This window comes from Neltuma alba, unplaced genomic scaffold (assembly GCF_004799145.2).
Source record: "Neltuma alba isolate B1F8T4 unplaced genomic scaffold, ASM479914v2 tig00011729_pilon, whole genome shotgun sequence".
Taxonomy (NCBI): Eukaryota; Viridiplantae; Streptophyta; class Magnoliopsida; order Fabales; family Fabaceae; genus Neltuma; species Neltuma alba.
In genome coordinates, this window is record NW_021636357.1 from 78,152 (window position 1) to 104,484 (window position 26,333).

The following is a 26,333-nucleotide window of genomic DNA, read 5'->3' on the forward strand; positions in this document are numbered from 1 at the left end:
ACATATCAGTGGCTTGGATTCTTTCGTGACTTGTTTCAGTAGTTTTGAGCGTTTTCATATAAGATTTTTTTATGGAGACATTTGGTTTGCGCTTGGCATTGAGTGAGGAAAAGCATCAAGATGATGCTTGAAAGTAGGAATCATTGTTGATGATTGAACTCGAGTACGTGATAGCCCCAATTTGGAGGTAGAACTATGTATAGTCATTATTTCCGTGATTTCCCCATATACTTTACTTTTCTCCTGTCTAGTTAAAAGCAGAAGATAAAATATCCGAAGGATATGGATAAGAAAGAAGGATTTGGCAATGATTCAGGTGCATTATTTGAGTCCTTCTCCAATAAGCCTCATTGTCGAATGCTACCCATGAAGGATGATTAGCACAAGAATGAATTATATGCCTTCATAATTAATCTCCAAGGCACTAATGCTTTGGTCAGTGGTCAAGACGCCAAAGTATGGTAAGCACAAAGTCCCACTTAGTACTAGTGTTTCGGCTTTTTCTTCTTTTTTTCTTTGCGTTTTCTGTTTTGGTATTTCCCACTCTTGTATTGAAAAAAACTACTCCCGTCCTCTTTATAAGTTACTTCTAGCATGTTATATACAGACTAAGAAAAATCTTAAACTTCATTAATTCTTATTTAAAATTTAACAACTTTTCAATTTATCCCTATTTAATATACATTATATCTCATATAAACAAAATTAATATAATAATAAATGAGGGGTAAAATTGTATATCTATACAAAAAATTTCTTTCAGTGTCCTATAAAGAGGATAAAAAATGTTTTTAGAATTAAAGGGGTATGTCCCACTGAGTAGTTGGTGGCTTTAATCCTTTTCGGACGTTATTTCTTTGTGCTTTTAATATGTATAGGCACTACCATGGTCATTTAACTCCTCCACCTCCTACCCAGAACCCTTTCAAATCAAAGCTTCCAAACTGCAGAAACATCAATTAGTAACTAATTAGGAGGTTGAATTTATATTAATTCATTTTATCTCTCATGTTTATAATTTTCTAAAATAAATTTACTTAACTTATTAAATGATATATAATCTAATATTACATGAGTAAAATATATCTTATATAATAAAGATAAAAGGAGTATTAAAAATGAAAGTGAGTTTGTGCCCCTACAAACACTGTGCATATGGTTGTGTGTGTTTGTATGTTCATTTTTTGGCCCTCGTTTTCCAGCAATATCAATGGAGTCTCTCTCAAGTGCGGGTCCCTATTACAATATGTGTTTCTGGCAAGTTGAAAAGTGGAAAAGCTTTACCCAAAAAAAAGAAGAGAGAAAAATGGAAAAAAGATGGGAAAATGAACTTATGAAAAGCGAGTGCCCAAACCAATAATTTTGAGGAACAAGAAATCAGACATGATTGCTTCCAATATTGTGCATTAACAATTTAGTGTAATCAGTTAAAACAAAGACGATGATGAAAAAGGAATGGGACTGAGTTTTGCTTTCCCATTTTACGAGTGGTGGCCATGACTGAAGGAAATCTTTCTTCATTTTTTCTTATGAAAAAAGTGGATTTGGCTGGACAAACTTGGCGAATAAGCCAATCTCTCTCTTGAAAGGTTTTTATTCGTCTTCACCTCACACCTTGTTTTTCATATTATATCTTCCTTCGAGTAAGACGGAACTGTTGCCACTTTCATGTTGAATGAAACTTCTATAACCAATCTGAAACCTACTTCAGTTTCACTCCATTCTTGGAAGATTGAGAATCAACGGAATCAGCCAGATGATAACTACGAAAACCCTGTCTTCTTCCTTAAACGAGCAACACAGTTTTTTCCCCGAGCTCATAAAGACGACTTTATGAGGTCGGTCCCTCCAATACTGCATTTATAATTATAATTCTTGTTAGTTCAATTATTCATTGAATGAAGATGTCAATTTCCAAATTATTGGCGGACATCGAGGTGACGTATTTTAAGGACTTTTAGTTATAATCTGCAATTAAGATTTTTATATATGGCTAAGGATGATAGATATCACAAGGCAGGGCGTGGTGGTGCGAACAGAAATCGTAAACAGGAGACGTTTAGGATTCGCTATGTTGGCCAACACTTTGTGTTCATTGACCATTCGTCCTCTTTATATTCAATAATAGTAAGTGCGTTCATGAGACAATTTATCCTTTTATTTTGTGTTCCTTTTCTTTTAAGATTTTCTATCTGATATTGCCAATTATTTTAAGTGAGAGTTATACCGTGTTTTAAAGGGTTAAGATGTATCTAGCATCTCAAAGTATTTTCTTAAGTGCATCCAACATTCTAAAATATTTTGTGGTACATCCAACACTCCAAAGTATTTTTTATGTGCGTCCAATGTCCAAAAATATTTTTTTGCCTTGGTACTAAATGCACACAAAAAATATTTTTTGGTACTGGATGCACTTGAAAAAAATACTTTAAGGTACTGGACGCACCAAAAAATACTTTACGGTACTAGACACACCTAAAAAAGTATTTTAGGATGCTCACATCTCTGAGAAAATACTTTAGGGTGTTAGATGTACCTTAATCCTAGTTTAAATGAAAAAATCAGCTTTTTTTCAAATATAATTTTCCCCCAATAATATTTTGTTCTCTATTGATAAAGTAATGAGAAGCCCAAAGCCTTGATAACTAAAATCCTTTTGGAATGGTTTATAAACAGTTTTTTTAAAATTATAATTTACAAAATATTAAGTAAGTATGTGAGGGGAGTTTTGTTTCTGCTTAAATAAAATGTATTTACAAAACAAGGGTTAGAAGCACCTCCAAATGTGCGAGGTTGCGTGTTGAACTCTATGATGATGAAAGAAGTGAGTTATCTTTCTTTGAAATAAAGAAGAAGCAGGATATTTATATGTAATTTTTTTATTAAAAAAATGTAATGAGGGGTTTGTTGCTCCTAATTTTCATGTATCCATGGGCAATTGGAGAAGCTTTAATGCTTTATTATTGTATCGCGCGGAGTTATAATTAATACTATTTTCCCCTTTTTTAAATTTGAATCATAAACATTTCAAGTGGAAAAAAAAACATTTATTTATTGTTATTATCTATTTCCAACTTTCTCTATTATAATTTAATATAACAGCCTGTTGAGCAATTTGGAGGCTTTACATCATTATTCTAAAAAAGGAAAAAGAAAAAAAGCACGCAGAGGGATAGATAGAGAGATTGAATTTGCTGAATTTGTTTCCAATTACATATAAAGAAACCTGCTTTACCTTTTTTCCATTTTCTGCTGATGATTACGATTTTTTCTATCAAAGAAATGGACTCTTTAAATTAGACTGCTGCTTTAACAAACCAGTGGTTTCCTATGTCAAAGTCTCTGATATTTAATGGCACTAGTGCATATAAGATCGTGTGGTTGAGTTTTTGGTGGAGGGTGTATGAGTTATCCTTTTATAGAGAAGGTAACGTGTACGCGTATAATTTTCTTTTGAAAATATAACATATGAAAATATCTTTAAAACCTAAGTATCTTTTTTTTTGTTGCTAAAATATAGATATCTTCCTATTAGAGACAATCCTATTCGAGATATTGTCGGGCACTAAATATGGACACTAGTAAATATGGACACTCAAAAAAAAAATCCAAGTATCTCTAATCTTAAATATAAAACCTAATTTGCAGTTCAATTACTCAGCCCATCAAACAAGAAGAGAGAGCGATGGAGGAGTATTCATTGTGGCTTGAAAACCCACATCTTATCTCTCCAGCTTTTGGATCTAAGACGATGCCCTCCAAAGAAAGAAAGAAAGAAAAATGAAGAAAGCATTGCGCGTGTCCTCGGCGTTAAAATGGATGCTTTTAAGGACGATGGTAATGCATGAATAAAGGAGAGTGAACAATAATATCATTAAACACATTTCCCGATTCCTTTTCAACTCATCACCCATCTCTCCCAGAGGCACCTCAATCATCATGAAGCCAGCTTTATTGTCACAAAGAATCCCATCTTAAAAGTCTTAATCCCCTGCTGGCCTCACTAACAATCTGCAAATCATTAGTTCATTAATTTTCGCAGGGGTTTGGACAATGTTTGAGGCCACTATGTATAACGTACGCCTCAGACATGGGCTACTCCATTGTCAGACCAATGGGACTATGCGTAAACCGACAATAACAGAAAACTTGATTCCAAGAGCAGGAGACGATTCAGATAGTATTATCGAACTTTTGACTGGGGTAAAGCGTTGATTAAAAGGAAAAAAAATTAATGGTGTTATGTGTATAATAATGCTATGTTTTATTTATAAAAAAACAGAAAATATAAAAGAGTATTATGTGAATATCTATAACATGTAAAAACTATCCAGAATGGATAGTTTTCTAATCTATATATCACATCACTTCAAAGTAATGAACACAGTAATTCTCCTTTTGTTTTCCGATAACAGCACGCTGATTCCCTGATTTTCTTTTTCTTTTTTTTGGGGGGGGGGGGGGGGATCTCCCCTCCATTAATTCTGAAATTATTGTTTTGAAGCGTTTATGTGTACAGGGTATCACTATGATCCAAATACTGTTTTGAGCTCTTTAAATATTCGTTAGTTTTATGACAGATGATTTACAGTTAAAAGGAGCGCATGGATAGCTGAGTCAATCACATTGCGATATTGGCGTTGCTATTGCTAAAAATTTAAGGAAAGGGCAGGTTGGTGGCTTGTAAAAAGAAGTTGGCACCGAAGCTTGTAAAAAATAGAGCAACAATAAATTAGTACTCCTCCGCTCTTAAATAAATGACCCATTTTGCAAATTATTATAAAATAAGTCTTATATTTCGTATCAGAGAAGTATAATAATGTTCAATTCCGCAACACAAGTATCCACAATTCACATCCAATGAGTAGCAGCTGTCAAATACAAGCACTAACAACAAAGCTGGTGACAAAAATTAACTTCCCCAGTCAAATTGAAAGCCTTGAGCACGTATGTCAATTAAGAACCACAGCAGGCTGATTTTTGGGCAGCTTGAGTAGCCCCTCCCTGGTCTGCTTGGTTAATCTTAATTGTCTGAGCCTGCAAGCAACCACGTATAAACTCAGTCTAGAAATTGACGTGACAAATAACTCATCACGACCAGTTACAGTTTTAAAGAATAAAACCTCAGTCTTTGAATCAGTATTTGCTAGTCTCTGCTTGATGTCCCGAGCTATTGAAAAGAAAACCTCCTCAACATTCAAATTCGTTTTTGCACTCTGCACGAACGTATTCTCGCCATCACCGACAGATCAAAATCTCATGATCCAATATCAAATAAGACAATTAGTTCCACTTACAGTCTCAAAGAACTTGATGCCATATTCATCAGCCAGAGCTTGACCCTTTGAGGTTGGAACAGCCTAGGGAGAAAATCGTTGGCCATCAAGTTGAGCACAGATAATACTATATGTGATACAAGAACACTCAGAAAGATGGACAGAGTGAGAGGGAGGAAGGACCGACCCTTTTGCTTTCATCCATGTCAGCCTTGTTACCCACCAGTATCTTGTTGACATTGTCGGAAGCATGCTGCTCAATGTTACGAATCCAATTCCTAATGTCTGAACATAAGATGGAGTCAGTCAAATTGTCCAGCATATGAAATTAAAAAGTTTTCTAGGCACAAGAACCTCTCCACTACATCAAATTGAAGCATCGAAGATGTGTGGGGCAAAAAGAATGACGCATACACACTTAAGGAAATAACACGCAGTTCAAGAGACATGGCATGGGTAGGAATAGTATGTGCTGGGTGTTTAACCTGAAAATTAAAGGAGGAGGAAGACATTACTGTTAAAAGATGACTCATCAGTGACGTCATACACAAGCAAAATACCCATGGCTCCACGATAATAAGCTGCAAAAGGAAAGAAAAAGGAATGAATACACTCACGACAAAGGCTTAACAATGACAGACAAAGCGAAATATTAATGTATATAGTAACACCCCTAAAACGGCATCTAGTGCTAGTTTGACACCAACAAATGCAAAATGGATTTTATGCTTATGAAGAAGAAAAACAATGAGAGGAAACTTGCAATCCAAATTGGTGCCAAGGATCATAAGAAAGTTTAATTACAAGCAAGTCCAAAAACCAAGAGGCTAGATAGCTAGATAAGTCCTGAACATGCAGTCTACAATTTGTAAGCTTCACAAGGAAAGAAAATAAAAACAAGCGACAAGGATGAGAACAATGGACTCTTAAAAGTATAACAGGCATTTAAATAGCAGCTGAGGCCTGAAAGCTTACATAACGAGTTCAATTAGTAAACTAGTAAAAAAAAATGGTAAAGTAATTTTGGGAACAAAGGCGGGACTCCGTACAAAAGTAGGCCCTTTACATGTCTATCTTTTCTTCTCATTCATTAATAGCCAACATAAAGTGATCGATATCACCAACAATACAGCTCCTCCAAATATATGGAAGGGGTCCAGCTACTGATAGCAAGATTAAGTATAGAATTCATAACATTTCCTATCCAATCAGGAGAGTAATTGAAAACAAAGTTAAGTATTTAATCTTCAAATCGTATCAACAATAACAAACTTAAAATGCTGCATATGGTAAAAAAACAGATGAGCTCACTTCAAACGTTCCAGCCATACTGCACTTTCAATCTCAGACACTAACCAGTGGTAATTGTTCGAAACCGCTCTTGACCAGCAGTATCCCATATTTGCAATTTAATTCGCTTGCCATCCAGCTCTATGGTCCTAAGTTTAAAGTCAATGCTGAAGAAAAACAATCCCTTCTAATGAGACAGAATGCATCTTTGCAGAAGAGAAAATTAGGGAACATAAAAACGAGGGAGAATTATACTCAAGGACTAGATTCACAAATTTTTTTTTCCTAAGGACCACTAATGGTAGATACTCATTGTTTTATTTGTAAATTTGTGTTGTTTAAGTGGTAAATAATGTTAAATATCTTTTTAGTTGTAAATTTGCGTTATGTGAATGATAAATAATTAGATACTCGTAGTTCAGACCGGTAAATTTGAAGACCTTCCTAGTGATTAATTTGTGAATTTGGTCCTTCAATATAATTATCCCATAAAATTATTAGTCGACTTGAACATGAAAGGGACCTACCCAATGGTTGTAATAAAACTTGTCGTAAAAGACCCATCTGAGAAGCGCAATAAAAGGCAACTCTTTCCCACACCTGTCAATACAAACCAGTTGATCAGAGGCGGAGACTACTCTACAATACATATTCCCCTAATTCATAGCAAAACCAGCAAGAATAGAAAAACAGAAGAAAAGAGAGGGTCCTGATGTTTTTGTAGCTTTCAAATCAGTAAATGGACTACTACGACTAACTTCATAATCGCAAAGACATTACATTTATGGCAAAAACTTTCTTCAAGGTGTAGGTGAAAATAGGGCAAGATCAAATTGACTAAGAGAAAAATAGGAAGGGGACTCAACAAACTGTTCGAAACTACTAATGATGCATGAATGGCTGAAAACCACAGAAGAGTTAGTGGCGCAACAATGGACAAATGAGATAGCAAATGATGGCCCGATCGTTCTCAAATGCAAAACCTTAGTACATATAGCGCAGAAGCATCGCGGGGAAGTAAAAAAGGGGGGGGGGGGGAAACGGAAAATTAGTAAGAAACTAAAGTGAAGGCATAACGCCAGCACGAGGGAAACTGAAACACTCTTGAAAAAGGAGGACAGAAAAGAAAATAAACAAATAAATAAAGTACCGCTATCGCCGATTAGAAGGAGCTTTATGAGATAATCATGATCAGCTCTGGCTCTAGCGGGCGGAGCAGCCATCGAGACGGACGCAGAGTGAAGCTGAGGAGGACTAAGAGAAACCCAGCGACAGATGCGTCATTTGGGAGAGCAAGAGCGACATTGCAAAATTGACAAACGAAATTAGATCAATTTCGAAAGTCGCGGCGGCACCATTATGTGAGTGGGGAACAAATCAAAAGTAGTAGTAAAAATAAAAAAGAAATGAAAAATACCAGATCAGAAGCAGAATATGAGGGAGGAGGCTGAGATCTAAAGTGGCAAACGGAGAGGAAAAAAAGGGAGGGAAAGCGTCGCTGGTACGTCAGCGCTGAGCAGTGAGTGGTCCGCGCGTTGAAGAAAGGGAAATTGTATTTATTAGGCTTCCCACCTTTTTGCAACCCCTCTTGGGACCGTTAGCTCTTCGGACTACTTTCTTCTCAATCATCCCCCGCCATCCCCGTCTCCGAACGACGTTCTTTTGGTTCCAGCAAAAAAAAAAAAAAGATTAAAAAAACTGGCCAAAGTGGGCCTGTTGCTAAAACAGAGCCCAAGACGTAAAGCAGGGAGAGTCTAAAAAGCCAGGGTAGGGGGAATGAATATGACTTGAGACGCACGTAAATTGTAGGCTGAAGCTGAGCCATCAACACATGTGCTTTACGCCGTCAACATATCCAGATCTCAGAGCTCCTAAAAGCGGAGAACAATAGTTTGAGGCTTGAGTAAGGTGCAAGGCCACTTCCCCACGTGTTTCTTTTAGTCCCCGGAGGCAAATGGAGTGAATGAGAAAAAATTTTAATGAGTTTGATTTCCAAAAAAAAAAAAAAACTGAAGTTATAGAATTTTAATAAAGAGGATACCACTCCTAATTTTTAATATAAGAGTTTGTTAGGATGTCAATTCAATATTAAATATAATATTTTAATTCACTTTGTCTCTTAAGTTTATAGTTTTTTTTTTCTTTTAAACTATCCCTAATAACTATACACATTAGGAGGATTCACATTCAATAGGTGATTACAATGAATATGATTAAAAAATAATAATTTTGGAAAGTCAACACCCATTCATTACCAATAATCAATTTAACTAATTTTCTTAATATTCATAAATTAATTATCTAGTTTTTATATTAGATAGAGATAGAGTATAAACTAAAATAACAAAAAAAGAAATGAAAACTTTTAATACTACCTCCGGTCTTTAATATAAGATTTTATTTGACTTTTATTTTGGTCTTAAATATAAGACTCTAATCCACTTTGTCTCTCATGTTTATGCATTTTTTTCAAGATAGTCTTTCTAACCAATACACTTGACTAGTAAGGATATTTTAGGAAAAACACCACCTATTTAGTACAAACAACTAACTTAATTTTTTTCCTTAATCTCCTCAAATTAGTTAACTAGCTCTTATAATTAGGACCGTAGATAGCATTATGTATTTTTTTTCCAAAGTAGTCATTCTAACAATGGTAGTTATAACCAATACACTTGATTAGTAAGGATATTTTATGAAAGACAACACCTATTTATGACAAATAACTAACTTAACTTTTTTTCTTAATCTCCTCAAATTAATCAACTAGCTCTTATAATTAGGACCAGAAGTAGTATGATTTTTCTAAGTCAAAGTCGTTTCTTCCTTCCCTCTATTTGGCTGGTGCCAAACAGCCTCCTAAACGCCGCCCACTGCACGAGCACCCGCAGCCCTCTTTGTCAAAACTCAAAGCAACTGGGGCCATTTGCCCCATATCCTGTGTCTTAAAAAAAACATTCTTATTCTAAGACGCACAAATTATTAAATTTGCAAGGGCAGCCAATTTGGGTGGGGTGGCAAGATGGCAACGGATGATGTCAGTACTGAATTAGCAGTAACTGGGAGAGGCTTTTTAACTAACTATCAATGAACGATTAATGTGTGTCTTGACATTGGAGCAGTATCCATTTGTGCATATATTACTGGTGCCGGAGGCTTCTCTTCCTGGTACCATTTCCTCCTCTCCTGCGACGGATTTCCTTTTATAAATAGCGTCTTACAAAAATGGCCTGTCACTGGGGACATGAGTTGAGATCGATGATTTTAAATTCTCATTATTATTGAAATTTATACTAACTTCCGTCATAGATATAAAAAATAGTTAGATATTAAATTGGATCATGGATGTAAAATACCGGTTTATTTTGTTTCACATATTTATTCATTTTTTCACATGAGAATTACACCCAAACATATTAAAAAGTTTTTCTTCTAGTACATATGATTATAATCAATGAAGATATTTAAGGAAAGATAGTACCAATTTATTACAAATGATTAATTTAACTAATTTTTAAATATTTTATATTAATAACTGAAAGTTGTATAATACGAGGCACACACCCAGTTTCTATAAAAATATTTAACAAAATATATTGAATGAATTAATCAAATTATTTGCTAATAGTTTCGATCTATCAGAGTCTAGCTTTTAAAAAGTCAGGTTTAAACAGCCAAAGAACTTGAATTCATTAAAATATATTGACTCGTGTAATTCGGTAGTTTTGGAATCCTCCTCAAAAGAATTCAACCAAATTACCCAAACGCTAATAATATATGAGATGGCGTGTGCTCTTAATATTTGAATTCGAACACATCTTTATAAATGACGCGTCTTGAAATAATGGAGACGTAGGTTGTCAATTTTGGAGGCAAGGAAGACCCAACAAAACTTCAGCATTAAAAAGCACCATTATCGGAAAATCAAAGAACATGTCTTGGCAAGGAAACTTCCGAAAAAGCTCGTGGTTGAAATTAGAAAAACTTTCGTCCGCGAGGCCGTCTCTGTCTATGTGGAAACAGAGAACCAAGTTGGCCCAGAACCATCAAAAAATAAATAGGAAAAATCCCAATTAAATCTATGTGAAATAATGAAATTCCAATTAAGGCTTATACTTTTAACAAATTCTTAATTAGGGCAAGAGGCCTAATTAGGGATTTTCAAATGTTACTAAAAGACCAAAATGCCTCTTTGTAATCAAAAAGGAAAATTGAATTTAGGTGTAAGCCTAATTTTAGTTTTAACTATTCTAGTAGATTTACTAATGAGGATGTGGTCTTTCTTAGACTTTATATCAAAATTGTGTTTCGTACCTGTGAAAGTTATGTCAATCTGGAATTTATGGCCTTTTAGTTATTTTTATATAATAAAAATTTGATATTAAATAAATCTTGGAGACCAAAAAATTAAAGATGAATTGATGAGTCTCAATGTAATTTTTGAAATAGTAAAATTAATTTTGATAGATATTCAAGAATTTTGTGAATCTTTTATTTGATTTTTTCTCGCACCAAAAAAAAATCTTTGATCCTATTAATCTTTGACATTTGAAATCATAAAATTTTTATTAGTTCCCATGTTTTTGTAATTCTATGGATATCTAGAAATTATGCATTTTTTTATCTTGACTTTTCAATTATTTTTTATTGGCCATAATCATGATTTTTCTTTTTTCTTTTTTTTATATGATAATATTTTTGGCCAAATTTTCATATGATAATATTTAAAGAAAAAACATGTTAGTTAAATTCAATTAAAAGAATTAAAACTAAAATTAGGTTTTTTAATTACGAAGGGCATTTTGGTCTTTTAACAACATTTGGAAATCTCCAATTAAGCCTCTTAATCTAATTAAGAATTTGTTAAAAATGTAGGCTTAAATTAGGAATTTTTCTATTTCAAATGGATTTAATTAGAATTTTCCCAAATAAATATGGCTGTAATTTAAAGCAGGTAGAAGACGTGTGCTTTGCAGATATTTTATTTTATTTTATTTTTGTTTATAGCTAAGGAGTAATATGATTTTTTTTATATTTTATATCATGCATAGATATAAAAATTTTACATCATTCGTCGTGGATGAATAGTAATTTGGATTAGGGACATTTATATATATATATTGTGGACTTAGAGTATTTTTAGATCATTCTAAACTTGAGACTAATCTCTGTCAGGCTAGGAATATTAAAATTAAAGCCTTTCTGAAAAATACTCCTCAGTTCTAAATATAATACTCTTTAAAAGAATCTTATATTTAGGACCAGTATATTTTTTAAAATTCAAATTATGAAATTAAAATTCTTTGTTGTTAGAGACATTTATATTAAATAATTAAGGATTACTGAGTTAAAAAAAAAAAAGGGACAATAGGAAACGCGAGAGCCGGAGGTGGGCGTCCCCGCCAGGATAGACAGGGGTGAGTGTCCTGTCAGAAAGCTTCGATATGCCATGAAATCGGGAGTGAGGATATTAATTAATAAGGTAATTGATTTTCCTCGCAGGGGCAGAGGATTTGGCACGGCAAGACCGCGTTCGGATGCAGCCTGCAGGAAATAACGTCCGGCTGACTGGGTCTATGGAGAGCCCACGTGTCATTGACTCACCCATATTGTCCACCCTCCACTGTCATTCAGTATTTAACCATGATTCAACCCGAATTAAACTGAACCAAATCAGCCTAATGGTAAGGTCCATCAAGTTTCTATTTTAATATCATGATGAATGTTCAGCTTTAAAAAATTGATAAAATAAACTCTTACTACTAATGTAGTGCATTGAATATTTATTTTTCTGGTAAAAAAAGAATATTTATTTCATTATACAGTTCATTCAATATAAATCCATGACTTGTACTGTGTGTCTCACACCCCGCATGATGCGTGAATTTTGTGCATAATTTTTTTGTGCATAATTTATTGAAAACGACATTTAGCAACCAAATACAGTTTTTTGATATAAAATTACATGACATTTACTGGATACTAGTATCAGCTTTAATTTTTATATCGCTGAACTTAATTCAGTCTGTCTCTTTTAAATGGGGATATTATATTTGCGGATTTAAATATAATATATCTTGGTATAATTAAGAATGGATTGCATATTATAATATTGGATTTTTCTACTGTGTACGATATTATCTGATTCGATGATTGGCTCCCACTGCCCCAATTCCCCACGTCGTTAGCACCCTGTAAGGGGGAGGTAATAAAAAAGACTGATAAAAAGAGTGTTTAGATAATCCTAAAAATACTTTTTAGAAATATTTTTTTATAAATCTAGATAAGCTTTTTTATATATTTATTTTGTATATAGTAAAAATATTTTTAAAATAATAGTTTTGTTTTTATATAAACACATTTAAGGAAGACTTAAGCTGTGAATCTTTGGCTTTCCTTGCTCCGTCCTTTTTTCTGATTCCGCCAACTAGGGGTGTTCATGGAGCCCAATGGCCCGCTATGCCCGTCCAAGCCCACAAGAAAATGCCCAGCCTATCCTAAAAAAAATGGCCCAAAAGATATATTGGGCATGTTTGGGTTGGGCAAATTATCGGGCAAGGCTGGGCATTGGGCATGGTATGCTGCCCTGCCCATTTGGCCCTGCCCGCAAAAATATATATAATTTTATTTATATATATTTTATTTCTCTCATATTTATCTCCTGAATCAAACACATTGTTGCATCAATATTCAATATTCATTATACTTATTTATTTTCAAATGATTTTGAGAGTGAACGTGTTATCATTTGCTATGATTTGTATAACCATTTTCTTTTTTAGTACAAACATTATGACCATTAGCAATTTATATAATTGATCCATGCTGTTATGAGTATTTGGGAGTTATGGGGAAAAAATATTTACATTTGGTTGAGAAATTGTAGAAACTAGAAAAGCAATTAAGTTTAATAAAGTATACTAACAACATTTTTGTTTGTCATAATTTACTCCTCTTAGCTACTATAAAATGTTGTTTCATAATATATTAATTAGAAATAACTAAATTAATGTCAAGTTGCCATTTTAATATAAAGTTACATTAGATTATCTAGAGGAACATAAATAACTAGTTAAGTAATATAGTATATTGATTTGCTGGGCATGAAAGCCCGTCCTGCCCAGCCCGCATTTGCCCAACCCGAACTTACTAGAGCTTTTCATGGGCAAAGCTAGGTATGGGCTGCATTTTCAAGCCCGTTTATTTTTTCGGACTGGGTATCAGACAAGAGTCATATCCTATTGAGTCCTGCCCATATGCAGCCCTACTGCCAACCCTCTCTCCGTCCTTTCAATATAGACCATGTCACGGATTAATTAAACAAATAATACTCTCAAATACTGTTGGATAACTGATGTGGTGGAAAAGCCTGGTCCCTAATGGACCACACCTAGAGAAGATAAGATCAACATTCCACCAGACTAAAGTAATATTCCCTCTTCTTTTCTGCCCAAAACAAAAAGAAATTCCCCCTCCTGGGAACAAAAAGAAAAGAAAGAGATAGAAAGTGTCCCCCCCCCCCCCGGGTTGAGATTGCCCGACTCTAACATTCGCTCGGCATCCCGTGATTTCGAGTTTAAAATTCACCAAAAATTACTTTAAAACGTGAAATACTACTATATTACAAAATAGTTTAAAATATTAAATAGTAGCACTGAAAATTTTGCTTCTAAATACTGAATGTCTTGACCCAGGATCAAATTGTGACATGTCTTGTTCTTTTCCCGTAAAGTGTGCAAGCCCCGTTGATGCGCAACTACGAAGGCCAGCGAAAAAGAAAAGGTGAAACCATTTCGTGAGACTCTTACTTGGTGAGCCGATTGTTACTGATTTGATCTTGGCACCTTGAAATATCAATTATCGGAAACTTGGTGATGGACATTCCATCTGAAATTAGATGAAAAGGGGGTTGGGATTTCAGGAGTGAAAATACCAAACTAACCAAACATAAACATCCCTCTTAGAAGCATAAACCATGACAAATGGAGGTACAGCAACAAATTAAACGTGCCCGACCCTTGATAAACACTTACAGAATTGACCTGCCCCAGTTTTCCTAATCCCAACATTAATTTTCAATCCAGCTTAGGCCTTTGGACCAAAAAAAAAAAAAATCCAACTTAGGCCTGTATATATAATTCTCACATTGGTGTTATTTAATTTTTAAAACAGTTTTATATAACAATTGCTACCTTAGTAATTAAATACGTTTTTTTTTTCAAACCTTAGTTCCGGTAATCAGCATTAATTGAAGCGTTGGGGGCTTATCCTGGCCAGCAATTCTGGACTCATTAAACGCTTAGAAAAATTGATTTCTTAACATGCATTGTGCAAACGTGAGGGCGTATTATAATTTTGTGAAAGAGGACTGAGGAGACACTTGACTTTTCACCCAGACCACGTAAATGAACCCGTGATTTTTATGACTATAAAATAATAATCTGTTATTTTTAGGGAAAATTGCAAAAAAAGACCTTGGAATTGCAAAACGCAGATAGGGACCCTTGACAACTTCATTTTGGGTTTTGACAACTTCAGGGCATATTATTCTTGTCAAAACCCAAAGTGAAGTTGTCAAGGGTCCCTATCTGCGTTTTTACAATTCCAAGGTCTTTTTTTGTAATTTCTCCTTATTTTTATTATGTTGAGTATATATTTAATTAAAGGGGTCGGAGTAATAAATGGTAGGCATGGCATTGCTATTTGCCTGTGCGGTGCCATGTCATGCTGCGGTGGAGAATGGATACGTTGCTCCTGGTTCACACTTTTTATTGCTTCCACGCCACTTCTTCTACCGTTTTAACAGCATATGCCCGGAGGCATGATCCCCTGCGCACGCCCCCTTCTGAACCCTTCCTGTCCGTTGTCGGTGTTACCGTATATGTATCCCGGTCCCTTTAGTATTCTAAACCTTACAAACCCACATCTTAACAACATGTTCATCATCGTATGGGGCCCTGTGATTTTGTTCCGTAATGAACGAATAAAACAGACTAACATGCAGCCATGTATGCATTTAATAACTGATTCCACCATAATTTAATCCCAAATTTAATTTTTTTATTTAAATCTGGATGCTCATTTTGTAAAAGGAATATTCTTAATTTACCCTTTGCTCGGTAGTTTGATTTACTCAATCAACCTTGCCCGTATTCAGGGCACATTCTGATCTGTCGGTGCTCAACAAAATCTCGGATTACAAATGGTCTTAAATTTAAAATGCTCATTTTGATTTTGTGAAATCAAGTCCATGTCTGACTTCAAAATAGATATTTATAGCAACTTTTTTGACTTTTTGGGAACAGGAGATATTTTAACCTAATCAACAAAAACTCCGAAGGAAGGCTGATGTGGCAAATAAACGTAAACAGAAGAAGGGACTCACGATAGTCCCGTGCCCAACACACACTTGATCGTCCCCAGCGCAGGCGAATATGCTGCCATGGCTTGGCCCAGATCAACTGGAACAGAGATGCTTCTTCCCGTTCCGCAGAAGTCACTGCGGCAGGGCCAATTGCCTCCGACGACCGTTAGGAACCCCGTCTACATCCGCAGTGGGTCCACTCCTTACTCACCAGGACCCAATCAAAAGTCGACGCGTCAAAAGTGAGCCCCGCTGGAGCCACGGTTTATTCGTTTATGCGGAATATACGGATGCCAATTCCATCAGCATTTTCCATTGTGATTTTTATTTTTATTTTTTTGGGATTTATGAGCTTCTATTTTCTGGGAGGTGAGGGGCGTGTGTCTTTAAATGGCAATCAACAAACAGAGCGGGAACGCGTACAGCTCCTTCTCTCTTCCTCTACATAAGCGTCCTCTCCCTTTGCTGTTTGCAGACGCAGGCATTCACTCCTCCTTCCTACTGCTCTCCCCCTCTCTAATCACTTTGTGTCCCTTCTCGAGATCTGCGTTTCCTCTTCCGGCTTTCATCTCGATTCTCGGCTTTCTCAAGTGCCAGTGAGTTTCGAATCTGCTTTCTCTGTTAGACGGCCATTTTACTAGGGTTTCTAACGTCTTCTTTGGTTTCGGTTTTGCTTATTTTATTCTCACTTACCAAATGCATCTGATCGCTGCCTTTCCCTCTCATGTATGGGATGCTACTGTGCCTCATACGTTTCTGTTTTACGGATTTCATTTCTTGTAGTTCTGTCTTCATTTTTTTCCCCCAAAAGAAAAGGCTTAAAGGGGAAGATGTAAACAGCTAATGGGCTCATCCTAATATTTGTGAAGTGGCGTTTGTTTTACGTCGTGGCGGCGGCTCAAACTTTAGAGAACCTCTGTTATGTCAAGATTGTGTTCTTGTAATTTTCTGAATAAATCTTGGACTCCATTTTCCAGATCTGTGGCTTATTTGGACTTCTTTTTCTTTGGTTTCTTTCCATGTTGTGTTTTTCTTTTAAAGAGGGAGTGAAGGAATAGATTTTTTCTTTGCTGATACTTTTTGAAACGAATGACGCTTTAGGCAGGCGCGTATTTGAAACGGGGGATTTAAGGAATAGATTTTTTTTTTTTGGTTCCTTCAACTCTTCCTGTGCTGTAAGAGGTATAAATGTGCGCTTTGGAGCTGATTTTTTTCCCTTTACTGTCAGAAAGGTACTTCTTATTTGCCAAACGCGATGACTGAAATCGTGATGGATGCTGAAATTGTAAGTTGTGGCCGCGGTCTTTCATATTGTTGTGGTGCTTCCATGATATAGAAGGATGCGATATTTATGATAATCTTTATTTTTGACTTATGCTTTTCATCGATCACATACTGCCCGATAGAAACCTTTGACATTGTCTTTGGAACGGTGAAATTCAGGGCCTTCTGAAGACAGACCAGTATTAGTACTAGCATTGGCAATCCTTAAAAGAATATATAGTTATTGTGATCGCATGGAATCTGTACAAAAATTTTAAATTATTTTTATTGTTCCAGGCTGTTGACATGGCTCCCCCTATTGAGGCTCCAACGAAGGTTCCCGTCTCTTTTCATCCTGCCCCATATCCTCCCCTGAATGAGAGGATTCTCTCGTCCATGACCAGGAGATCTGTTGCTGCACACCCTTGGCATGATCTCGAATAGGTAATCATTACAGCTGATAAGTTGACACGCTAACGCTTTCAATATAAGTGTACTTCTTTAGCTCTTCATCGATTTGGCATTCTAACCGAATTTTCACCACGATTCAGGACCTGGAGCTCCGAAAATCTTCAACTGTGTAAGCATTCTGAAACTTAAACTTGCGACAAAGTGCGTCATTCCTAAACAACATCAAATTTTCAATTGATGATTGGTCATGGCAGTTTACCTAACTGAATATTAAATTCATCGTAAAATTTTAATGGGTAGAACTGGGTAACATTTTATGATACTGAGAAACTACTAATGTTTCTGCGCTGTCTGGTATACCTCCATGGTGACAATTAGCGTACCCAAAACCACTATCGACTAGTTGTTATGTGACATGCATGGATACATGCGAGGATATAAACTTATAGCAAGTCACCCTATTTAAAAGCTATGTATAATGCAGTTCATTTCCCAACTCTATGCATATACATGGGATCGAATCTAGCCGGCCTTAAAAGTGGTTATCTTATTCAGTTACTGGATATGCATATTCGCGTAACATGCAGGTTGTTGAAATTGGGAAAGGAAGCAAGGTCAAGTATGAGCTTGACAAAAAAACTGGACTTATAAAGGTGATAACAGTTGCGCTGCCATTTTTCAGTTGTGCTTATTTACATGGTTTGTTGCTGAACATGCATCTGCGTACAGGTTGACCGTATCCTTTACTCATCAGTTGTGTACCCCCACAACTATGGGTTTATCCCACGCACTATATGTGAGGATAGCGATCCCTTGGACGTCTTGATTATCTGCAGGTTACCCATATTTGTTTTCATTCTGTCACTTCTTCTTGTAAATTAGTGCGCTTACACATCTCCTTAAAAAGTATCTGTCTAAACTAGAATTGGTTCAATAAAACGATCTTACTGCATTACAATGTTCTTCCGTAGTCGAGAGAAATACTTATGGACGATATCATTTTTTTAATTTGCTGCGCAAGAGTTCTTGTTCCTTGGTCCTGCCAAATTCTCTTCCTTCATAGCACTTGATGGCTTTTAGTTTTTTATGCTGTGTTATGCTTAGCTTCACTCTTTTTGTTTTCTTTGTTTTTTAATTAACATTCACAGGAGCCTGTACTTCCAGGATGCTTTTCTGCGGGCCAAGGCTATTGGTCTCATGCCAATGATTGATCAGGTATATGATAAAATAAATAACCCTGTTTCCTCGCTGCAAGAAGTTCCTTTCTATTCTAAGCAAAGATGGATTATGACTTTGACAAGTACAGGGGGAGAAAGACGACAAGATCATTGCCGTTTGTGCTGATGATCCTGAGTACCGTCATACAATGACATCAAAGATCTTCCCCCTAATCGTTTTAGCTGAAATTCGTCGTTTCTTAAGGTCAAGTATGAGCTTGACAAAAAAACTGGACTTATAAAGGTGATAACAGTTGCGCTGCCATTTTTCAGTTGTGCTTATTTACATGGTTTGTTGCTGAACATGCATCTGCGTACAGGTTGACCGTATCCTTTACTCATCAGTTGTGTACCCCCACAACTATGGGTTTATCCCACGCACTATATGTGAGGATAGCGATCCCTTGGACGTCTTGATTATCATGCAGGTACCCATATTTGTTTCATTCTGTCAACTTCTTCTTGTAAATTAGTGCGCATTACACATCTCCTTAAATATCTGTCTAAACTAGAATTGTTCAATAAAACGATCTTACTGCATTACAATGTTCTTCTTCCGTAGTCGAGAGAAATACTTATGGACGATATCATGTTTTTTTAATTTGCTGCGCAAGAGTTCTTGTTCCTTGGTCCTGCCAAATTCTCTTCCTTCATAGCACTTGATGTCTTTTAGTTTTTTATGCTGTGTTAGATGCTTAGCTTCACTCTTTTTGTTTTCTTTGTTTTTTAATTAACATTCACAGGAGCCTGTACTTCCAGGATGCTTTCTGCGGGCCAAGGCTATTGGTCTCATGCCAATGATTGATCAGGTATATTGATAAAATAAATAACCCTGTTTCCTCGCTGCAAGAAGTTCCTTTCTATTCTAAGCAAAGATGGATTATTGACTTTGACAATTACAGGGGGAGAAAGACGACAAGATCATTGCCGTTTGTGCTGATGATCCTGAGTACCGTCACTACAATGACATCAAAGATCTTCCCCCTCATCGTTTAGCTGAAATTCGTCGTTTCTTTGAAGACTGTATCCTTTCCAAATGCGAAATCATAATACTACCATATGGTTATTACTATGACCATATATATAGAGGCGGTAGAATGAATGGGAACTTTCTTTTATGTGACATATGAAAAGTACTTTATACTTTCCTTAATAGAGTAATTAGACAAGAAGAATGAGAACAAAGAAGTTGCAGTGAACGACTTTCTGCCTGCTTCGTCTGCCTTCGAAGCAATCCAGCACTCCATGTAAGCAACTGCCTTGTCTGGCTCACTTTAAATATCTTGTGGTATCATTGATCACCGCCAATTTTTTAATTCTTTCCAGTGTTTATGTTTCAATAACCAAGTTCTCTGTAAAACTAAAATGTTCATATTTTCCAAATATTTTCAAATTAATAATTTTATATCTAACTAGATTGTAGACTTGTATAAAAGATTTGAAAGCAGCCAGTGTAGAGATGGATTGCGTGCGGATAGATGATATAACTTTTTCTTTTCTAAATTGTGAAGGGATCTGTATGCGGACTACATCGTGGAGAGCCTGAGGCGGTAGTCGTTGAGCCGGTGGATGCTCGTCCTGGATTTTGTTTGATCGCCCTACATATATATATTGGGAAGAAATTATTCCTAAAGGCCACCTTTTTTTTTTTTTCCCCTAATGATTATGACGAAAAAGAAAATTTAGTCGCACGTAAATTGCTCTGAATTCATGCATATTTTACACACATTTCTGCTTGATCTTCGCTGTTAAACTTAATGACGTATCCAGTTTAATACCAAAGTCAGTTTTGTATGTTATTGCCCCATTCGTTTTACCGAAAAATTGCTGTGTAAAGTGTATTTACAGTGACCGCTGGTCAATGCCTACTTTCTGTCCTCGTGCTCATTTGCTGAGGGGAACAAATGTGGTGATAAATGGTTAGCCGGTTGTAATGGAATGCTTAAAGCGAGCAAATTATATTCAAAAAATCATAATGAAATAAATAATATTCTTTCGGTTCTAGATATAAAATTCATTTTGTAATGTAATTTATATCATAAAATAGCTTTTATATTTAAAATACGAGGGAGTACAAGTTTTTGAGAGAATAAACAAAAAATATGGGTGATTATTGCTCGATTCTCCTTGAGAACAGTTGGAAGTTTACGTTACATCTGGTGAGGAAGGAAAAATCAAGATTAGAGAGCCACCAATAATTAAGAATGGATTTGGTCAATTGCTGTACCAAACGATTTGATAGGTTGAAATTATTTCTCTAATATTTAAAGGAATAAAATAAGTTACATGATACTTATTCAATCTTATTTATAAATCACTTCTAACATATTCACACAAATAAAGAGAAACTTTAAAGTTTATTAACTCTCATTTAAAATTTAACTTTCCAACTTTATTCTTAGTTAATAAACATTATATCTCATGTAAACAAAGTCAACACAATAATAAATAAAAGATAAAATTATACAATACACATGAAAAAATTTTCTCAATGTCCTGTAGGACAAAAAAGTGTTTTTTTTCCCCTCTCTATCTATAAACAAGACCTGGGAGATAACATAAAATGTATGAAAAAATTGAGAGGATAAAAAGTGGTCAGAGCATGTGCTACTCGTTCTTTTCCAAATCTACAATTCTACAATTTTGCCAGGAATTGCCCTGTTTACATTAGATAAGTGAGATTTGAAAACTTGATCACTAACCAATGTGAAATGCTCAAATAAATAAGGTCCTCTAAATTAAAATGAAAGTTGCCGGTACCACTCCGTCCTAACCTTTTAGCCAAATTATGTTTTTTAATAAAACAGTTAAAATTAGTTAAAAATAATTAATATATAATAAATACAAGTTTTTTTTTCCAAATATACCTCTAATAAATGTAAGAGAATAATAATGAGATAAATAGAAAGTGAATGTAATAGATGAAATTTATTAGGAGTAAAATAGATAACAATGCATTAAATGTTCAAACAAATTAAAAAAAAACCTTATAAAAAAAGGACAAATCCATTAAAAAAAAAATCTTATAATTACGAACAAAAGGAGTACAATGCAGGAACTTCAAGTTTTTAACTTATTTTTTTATTTTGTTCTACAATAGATCTCTGAGTTCCCTTCACATTTACATCTACCTTTGCCTTGGTAGCTAGCACTGCTGACTCCTGGTAGTCAGAACTAGGGACGGAACCGGGTGTAATAAATAATCTCTTTTTTCAATCGGCCAATTAACTTTGAAGGGAACATCCGAGATGCAGAGGATTTATATAGATATTACAACCCATGGGGTAATCACAATTCGCCATCCATGGTTTCTTCTTCATGCAGACTTGACATTATTGAATGATAAACAGAAGCAAGCACGCAATATCGACTAATAAAATACGTACGGAGGACGACCGTGTCGGAAAAAATTGTGAAATAGAATGGTTTGGAATTATCTCTCCCCACACAATTAAAAGTTAAAAACTAAATCTTTCGCCGGAAGGGTTCTTAGCAAAAAACTCTAAACAAGAGAAATACGACAAATCCAGAAACGTGTATGAGTGTATCTAGTAAAAGAAACCAAGGACCTTTCCACCAACATTTTTCCTCCTTGCTTCTTCGTGGTCCATGATGCCCGCAGAAGTCGTCAGAACAATGTAGCCAAACTGCGTCACACACGGTCGTTAGTTGATAATCACAATTAAGAATCTACTTTCCGTCAATATACTACTTCAAACTAACACAGTGGTTTCTAACCTGCCTAGAAGGAAGCAATCTAGCCGTCCATGGCTCAATTTCCTTAACGCCAACATCAAAACGAGGGCTGATAACTCCGCACTTGTTCAACCTTCCATTAAGTTCAACGACTATTTTTCCAGCCCTATGATCATCAACGTACTCAAACTCACCAATGTATCCTGAAGGGCAGAGCTAAGTAAATATCAACAATGCGAACAGAGGAATTTTCATAATCAAAGCACAAATTACCACTAACCATGCTTCTGCATGACCAGAAGAAACTTGATAATAACCTTTGATGAAGGTCTAATCATCACTTGGCGCTTTCCACGCTTTTCAGCATTGTACATGCTTTTTAAGGCATCATTCAAGACGCTGACTCTAACCATCTTTTCAGAGGCAGGCTGTTGCATGGATAACAATTCATCACACAAGGGAGGATAACGAGAACAATAGCATGTTTGCAAACACGAGGGAAAAAGAAAAATAGGCAACCAATCAAGATGATGAGCTAAAACGAAACAATTTGGGGGAAAAGTGCATAACAAACAGATGATTTCAGTTGCAGAATGGACATAATGATTGTGTTAGTATTATTGGGATCATGAATTCCAATAAACCTCAAAGGAAATGCTTGTCTAGACGGATCTAGATGGATGGCTCAAAGTAAGTTCAAAGTGTATTAAATATATAGCCAAACACGCACCCTGTCAAAAACATCTCCCTAAATATGGCAAAGAGGATAACCAGGGTTATTACATCTTCAGACAGAGAAACATCAGTACTACCTTAAACAAAAGAATAATGGTTGTATGTATATAAGCATCTGAATCATATGCATTTAAAAGCAATTTATATTATATAGTTAGAGTTACCACCTCAGGGGAGGTATTTCATAGGCGTTACTAATAGTCACTGCCCTTACTTAAGTCAATATAAAACAATTTAGAGCTGGTTCAGATTTAAAAAATTGATACAACTGACATGATAACAAAGGGAAAAGGCATTAGCAAGCATAAGCATGACACTAGGGAGAATAATCTGGAATGATAAGCTGATGCAGCGAAAGAACTATTAGTCAGTTATATATTTACATGAGAAGTGTCGGTTTGCCATGAAACTTCCAGGGCTAGAGAGAGTAAATAGATGTTTAAAAAAAAACATTACTCAGGCATGAGCTTAAGTGGATTCAGAAACAAAACAGAAAAGTAAAAAGTACATGGAGGGAAACCAAGTTGTTGGCAATCCCGCAAGATCTAACCCTCAATCAAACAATCATTCCATTCTAATATCATTGATATCAGCCTTCTCGAGTCAAGCAAGCGACGCGTAGTGCTCCAAATAGTGAAGTTAGCTTATGGATACGCAACCAAGTTTGTCAAACTTGTGGCACTCACCAATGGAAACAAGACTGATATGATGAATCCACAAATTGATAGACTCAATGAAACGGCTTGAAATTTTATTTCTCAAAAGTCATCCTGAAGAAACATGCTAAACTCCTACAAGCAGAGAGATATTGTACATACACGCATTTCTTTTTCTTTTTGCCAAATACATGCACATGTTTAGTATCACGGAGTACTGAATTCGATGTCAAATATGATTACATTTATATCTGAATGTGAGTTCACAAACAACATGGGAATCCTAAAATATTGTCAATGATGCGATAACAAAATTGCAGAACGAAACACAGCAGCATTCAGAAGTAGAAGACAACTAATAGGACCAGACTCGATAATTAATTATATAGAAAGCAGGAGAGGGTTGCACCAAAAGAAATAGTGTTGATCAAGATGTTTAGGAGATGCAGACCTGGAGGTTAAACAAAATGCGGCAGAATGGTCGCTCCGAGCTCGAGAAAGATGTCCAGCCAGCAAGGGTTTTTTATGTGAGGGGTTCCCGGCCTCCTTAAACCCACATCACATTAGCTAGATCCGGTCGGGCCCGGAAGGCCGAAATCCATGCATCCGATTAGCCTGGTTTATAAATTTTATTATGGATTAAATTAGTGCCCAAAAAATTATGGATTAAAATTTATTTCAATTTTTCAGAAAATATTATTAATTGATGTTTATTGATTCAATTGAAGAAATTATACCAATAATATGTTTGCCGATCTACTGTTTCAACGAGTAGCAAAAACAGATGGCAAAAGAAACAAGTACCAAAAATGATAAGATAGAATAAATTTTTTATAAATATATAACTTTGACTGACGAAATTATTCATATTATTTAGAACCTACTCGCTTTGATAGGAATTAAATAAAAAACTTATTGCTAAAAATTAAAATTTCAAAATTTAAATTTAAATTTTGAAATTCACGTAATTATACACAACTATCCTAGAATTTGTGAGGTTTTGTATATTATTACCTAATTTTTTTAATGCATGCATGCTACATCACATCACCCGCATTAATCTTTTTACTGCGGTATTTGGGTCGGGCCTTAAATGGACGCTGCCTTGTGAGCTAAAACATAAACTAGAATGAGCAGGACTTGGTTGGTCTCTGGGCTTTAAGATTGTAAAGATTAAAGAGGGTGGTTTTCTTTCTTTTCTTTTCTACGTCTTTTTTTTTTTTTTGGGAGCTGAAGAGAGTGGTTTACTTAAAAAAAAGAAGAAATTAAAAATCGTATGCTATTTCAACTAATTGTTGTTATGTGTTCACTCAGGGGAAAATGACATTTTCAAGAAAATATTATCAGTTACTTAGAGATTACAAGTTCTAAAAATTCTACAGATTTGTGGAGGTAATTGCAGGGATTCGTAAAAAATTGTCACTCTCCCTCTTTCTTGTGTTTGCTCTTGGCTGCTTAAAACGTTGTATGAATTTTACGATGGTTTTTTAAATATAGGATGAGTCACTTGGAAATGGTTTTTTTTTCCCTGTTTAAGTTGAAATATACTTCCAACCTGACTTCCAAACTAGACAATTAGCAAATCAGATCATTGCAACAGTTAAATGTTACGATGGGTAGAATATTGTCGCAGCACCTAGACTCGACCATTGTTTTGATCTAGCTTCTTTGTCATTGGAGCTATAAATCAGGTTAAAATATTTTCTGCACAGTTGGAAATTCAGGGTAAGTGACTCGTAGGCGATTGTGTTTGCAACTAGCCATTGTTCTAATCCATACTTTTTTTCCCGTAAAGGGTCCGTTATGTATATTAGTACATATAGAGAACAAGGGACGCAGAGAGTAAGAAAAAACATACACAAATACAAAATCCAAACGTAAAGGAGTAGACTACTTCAACGTCAACGCCCAATGCCATGGTAAAAAGCAACCAGAAGAAAGCAATTGTAATACTTGCAGCCATGAAGTGGAACATTAGCATGATACTAATAAACCACTAGACAAGGGCCAAATGACACACCACTCCATGGAGGAATATATCCTTCTTATCTTCGCGCCACTGTGATGCCCAGATCCACATCAACTTCATGATATGAAATGTTTCTTGACGTTAAATATTTATAAGAGTAGTTAACGGCACCTATCAGAAACTGGGTTTGAGGGGATAATGGAAGTTGCCATTTTTAGCAACCCAGATGTTTTAGGTTGAAAGATCAAGTCATGGCCTTGAGCACAACCCTCTCTAGCCCTCTGTTATTGGACTTGAAGAAACACCACCACCACCAACAAACACATTCAGCAAGTATAAGCAGATTTGATTACTGATATAACAATATAATAGAACAGTGACATCCCTCCATGAGTCAAGACATGTCCAATGGTAGTCTCATGAACACATAATCATAATAAGAAATATAACTAGTGG

At 35.4% G+C, this 26,333-nt stretch overlaps 3 protein-coding genes across 5 annotated transcripts; 1 reads left to right on the forward strand and 2 right to left on the reverse strand.

The window, feature by feature from the left end:
* Positions 1-4,749: 4,749 nt before the first annotated feature.
* On the reverse strand, positions 4,750-8,125 carry LOC114717271 (ras-related protein RABE1a-like). 3 transcript variants are annotated; one of them, XM_028902372.1, is made up of 9 exons: positions 7,984-8,125; positions 7,717-7,820; positions 7,094-7,166; positions 6,633-6,733; positions 5,792-5,857; positions 5,464-5,561; positions 5,298-5,360; positions 5,124-5,216; positions 4,750-5,037 (listed from the first exon to the last, which is right to left on the reverse strand). In XM_028902372.1, exons 2-9 carry the CDS (start codon positions 7,787-7,789, stop codon positions 4,957-4,959), a joined length of 648 nt encoding a protein of 215 aa, XP_028758205.1. In that variant the 5' UTR covers positions 7,790-7,820; positions 7,984-8,125; the 3' UTR covers positions 4,750-4,956. The 3 variants fall into 3 exon arrangements, with proteins under 3 accessions (XP_028758205.1, XP_028758204.1, XP_028758206.1); XM_028902371.1 differs by having other exon boundaries at positions 7,717-7,831; positions 7,984-8,123; XM_028902373.1 differs by lacking the exons at positions 6,633-6,733; positions 7,094-7,166 and having other exon boundaries at positions 7,717-7,831; positions 7,984-8,124.
* Positions 8,126-16,305: 8,180 nt separating this feature from the next.
* On the forward strand, positions 16,306-20,683 carry LOC114717272 (soluble inorganic pyrophosphatase 4). Its single transcript, XM_028902374.1, has 11 exons — positions 16,306-16,526; positions 16,628-16,682; positions 17,159-17,215; positions 17,491-17,634; positions 17,741-17,773; positions 18,192-18,257; positions 19,142-19,249; positions 19,565-19,630; positions 19,724-19,844; positions 19,987-20,068; positions 20,333-20,683. The coding sequence occupies exons 1-11, from the start codon at positions 16,321-16,323 to the stop codon at positions 20,373-20,375; spliced, it is 981 nt and encodes a 326-aa protein (XP_028758207.1). The 5' UTR covers positions 16,306-16,320; the 3' UTR covers positions 20,376-20,683.
* A 1,331-nt stretch (positions 20,684-22,014) lies between these two features.
* Positions 22,015-24,419, reverse strand: LOC114717281 (40S ribosomal protein S15a). Its single transcript, XM_028902388.1, has 4 exons — positions 24,360-24,419; positions 22,798-22,945; positions 22,560-22,720; positions 22,015-22,468 (listed from the first exon to the last, which is right to left on the reverse strand). Exons 2-4 carry the CDS (start codon positions 22,928-22,930, stop codon positions 22,370-22,372), a joined length of 393 nt encoding a protein of 130 aa, XP_028758221.1. The 5' UTR covers positions 22,931-22,945; positions 24,360-24,419; the 3' UTR covers positions 22,015-22,369.
* Between the last annotated feature and the right edge of the window lie 1,914 nt (positions 24,420-26,333).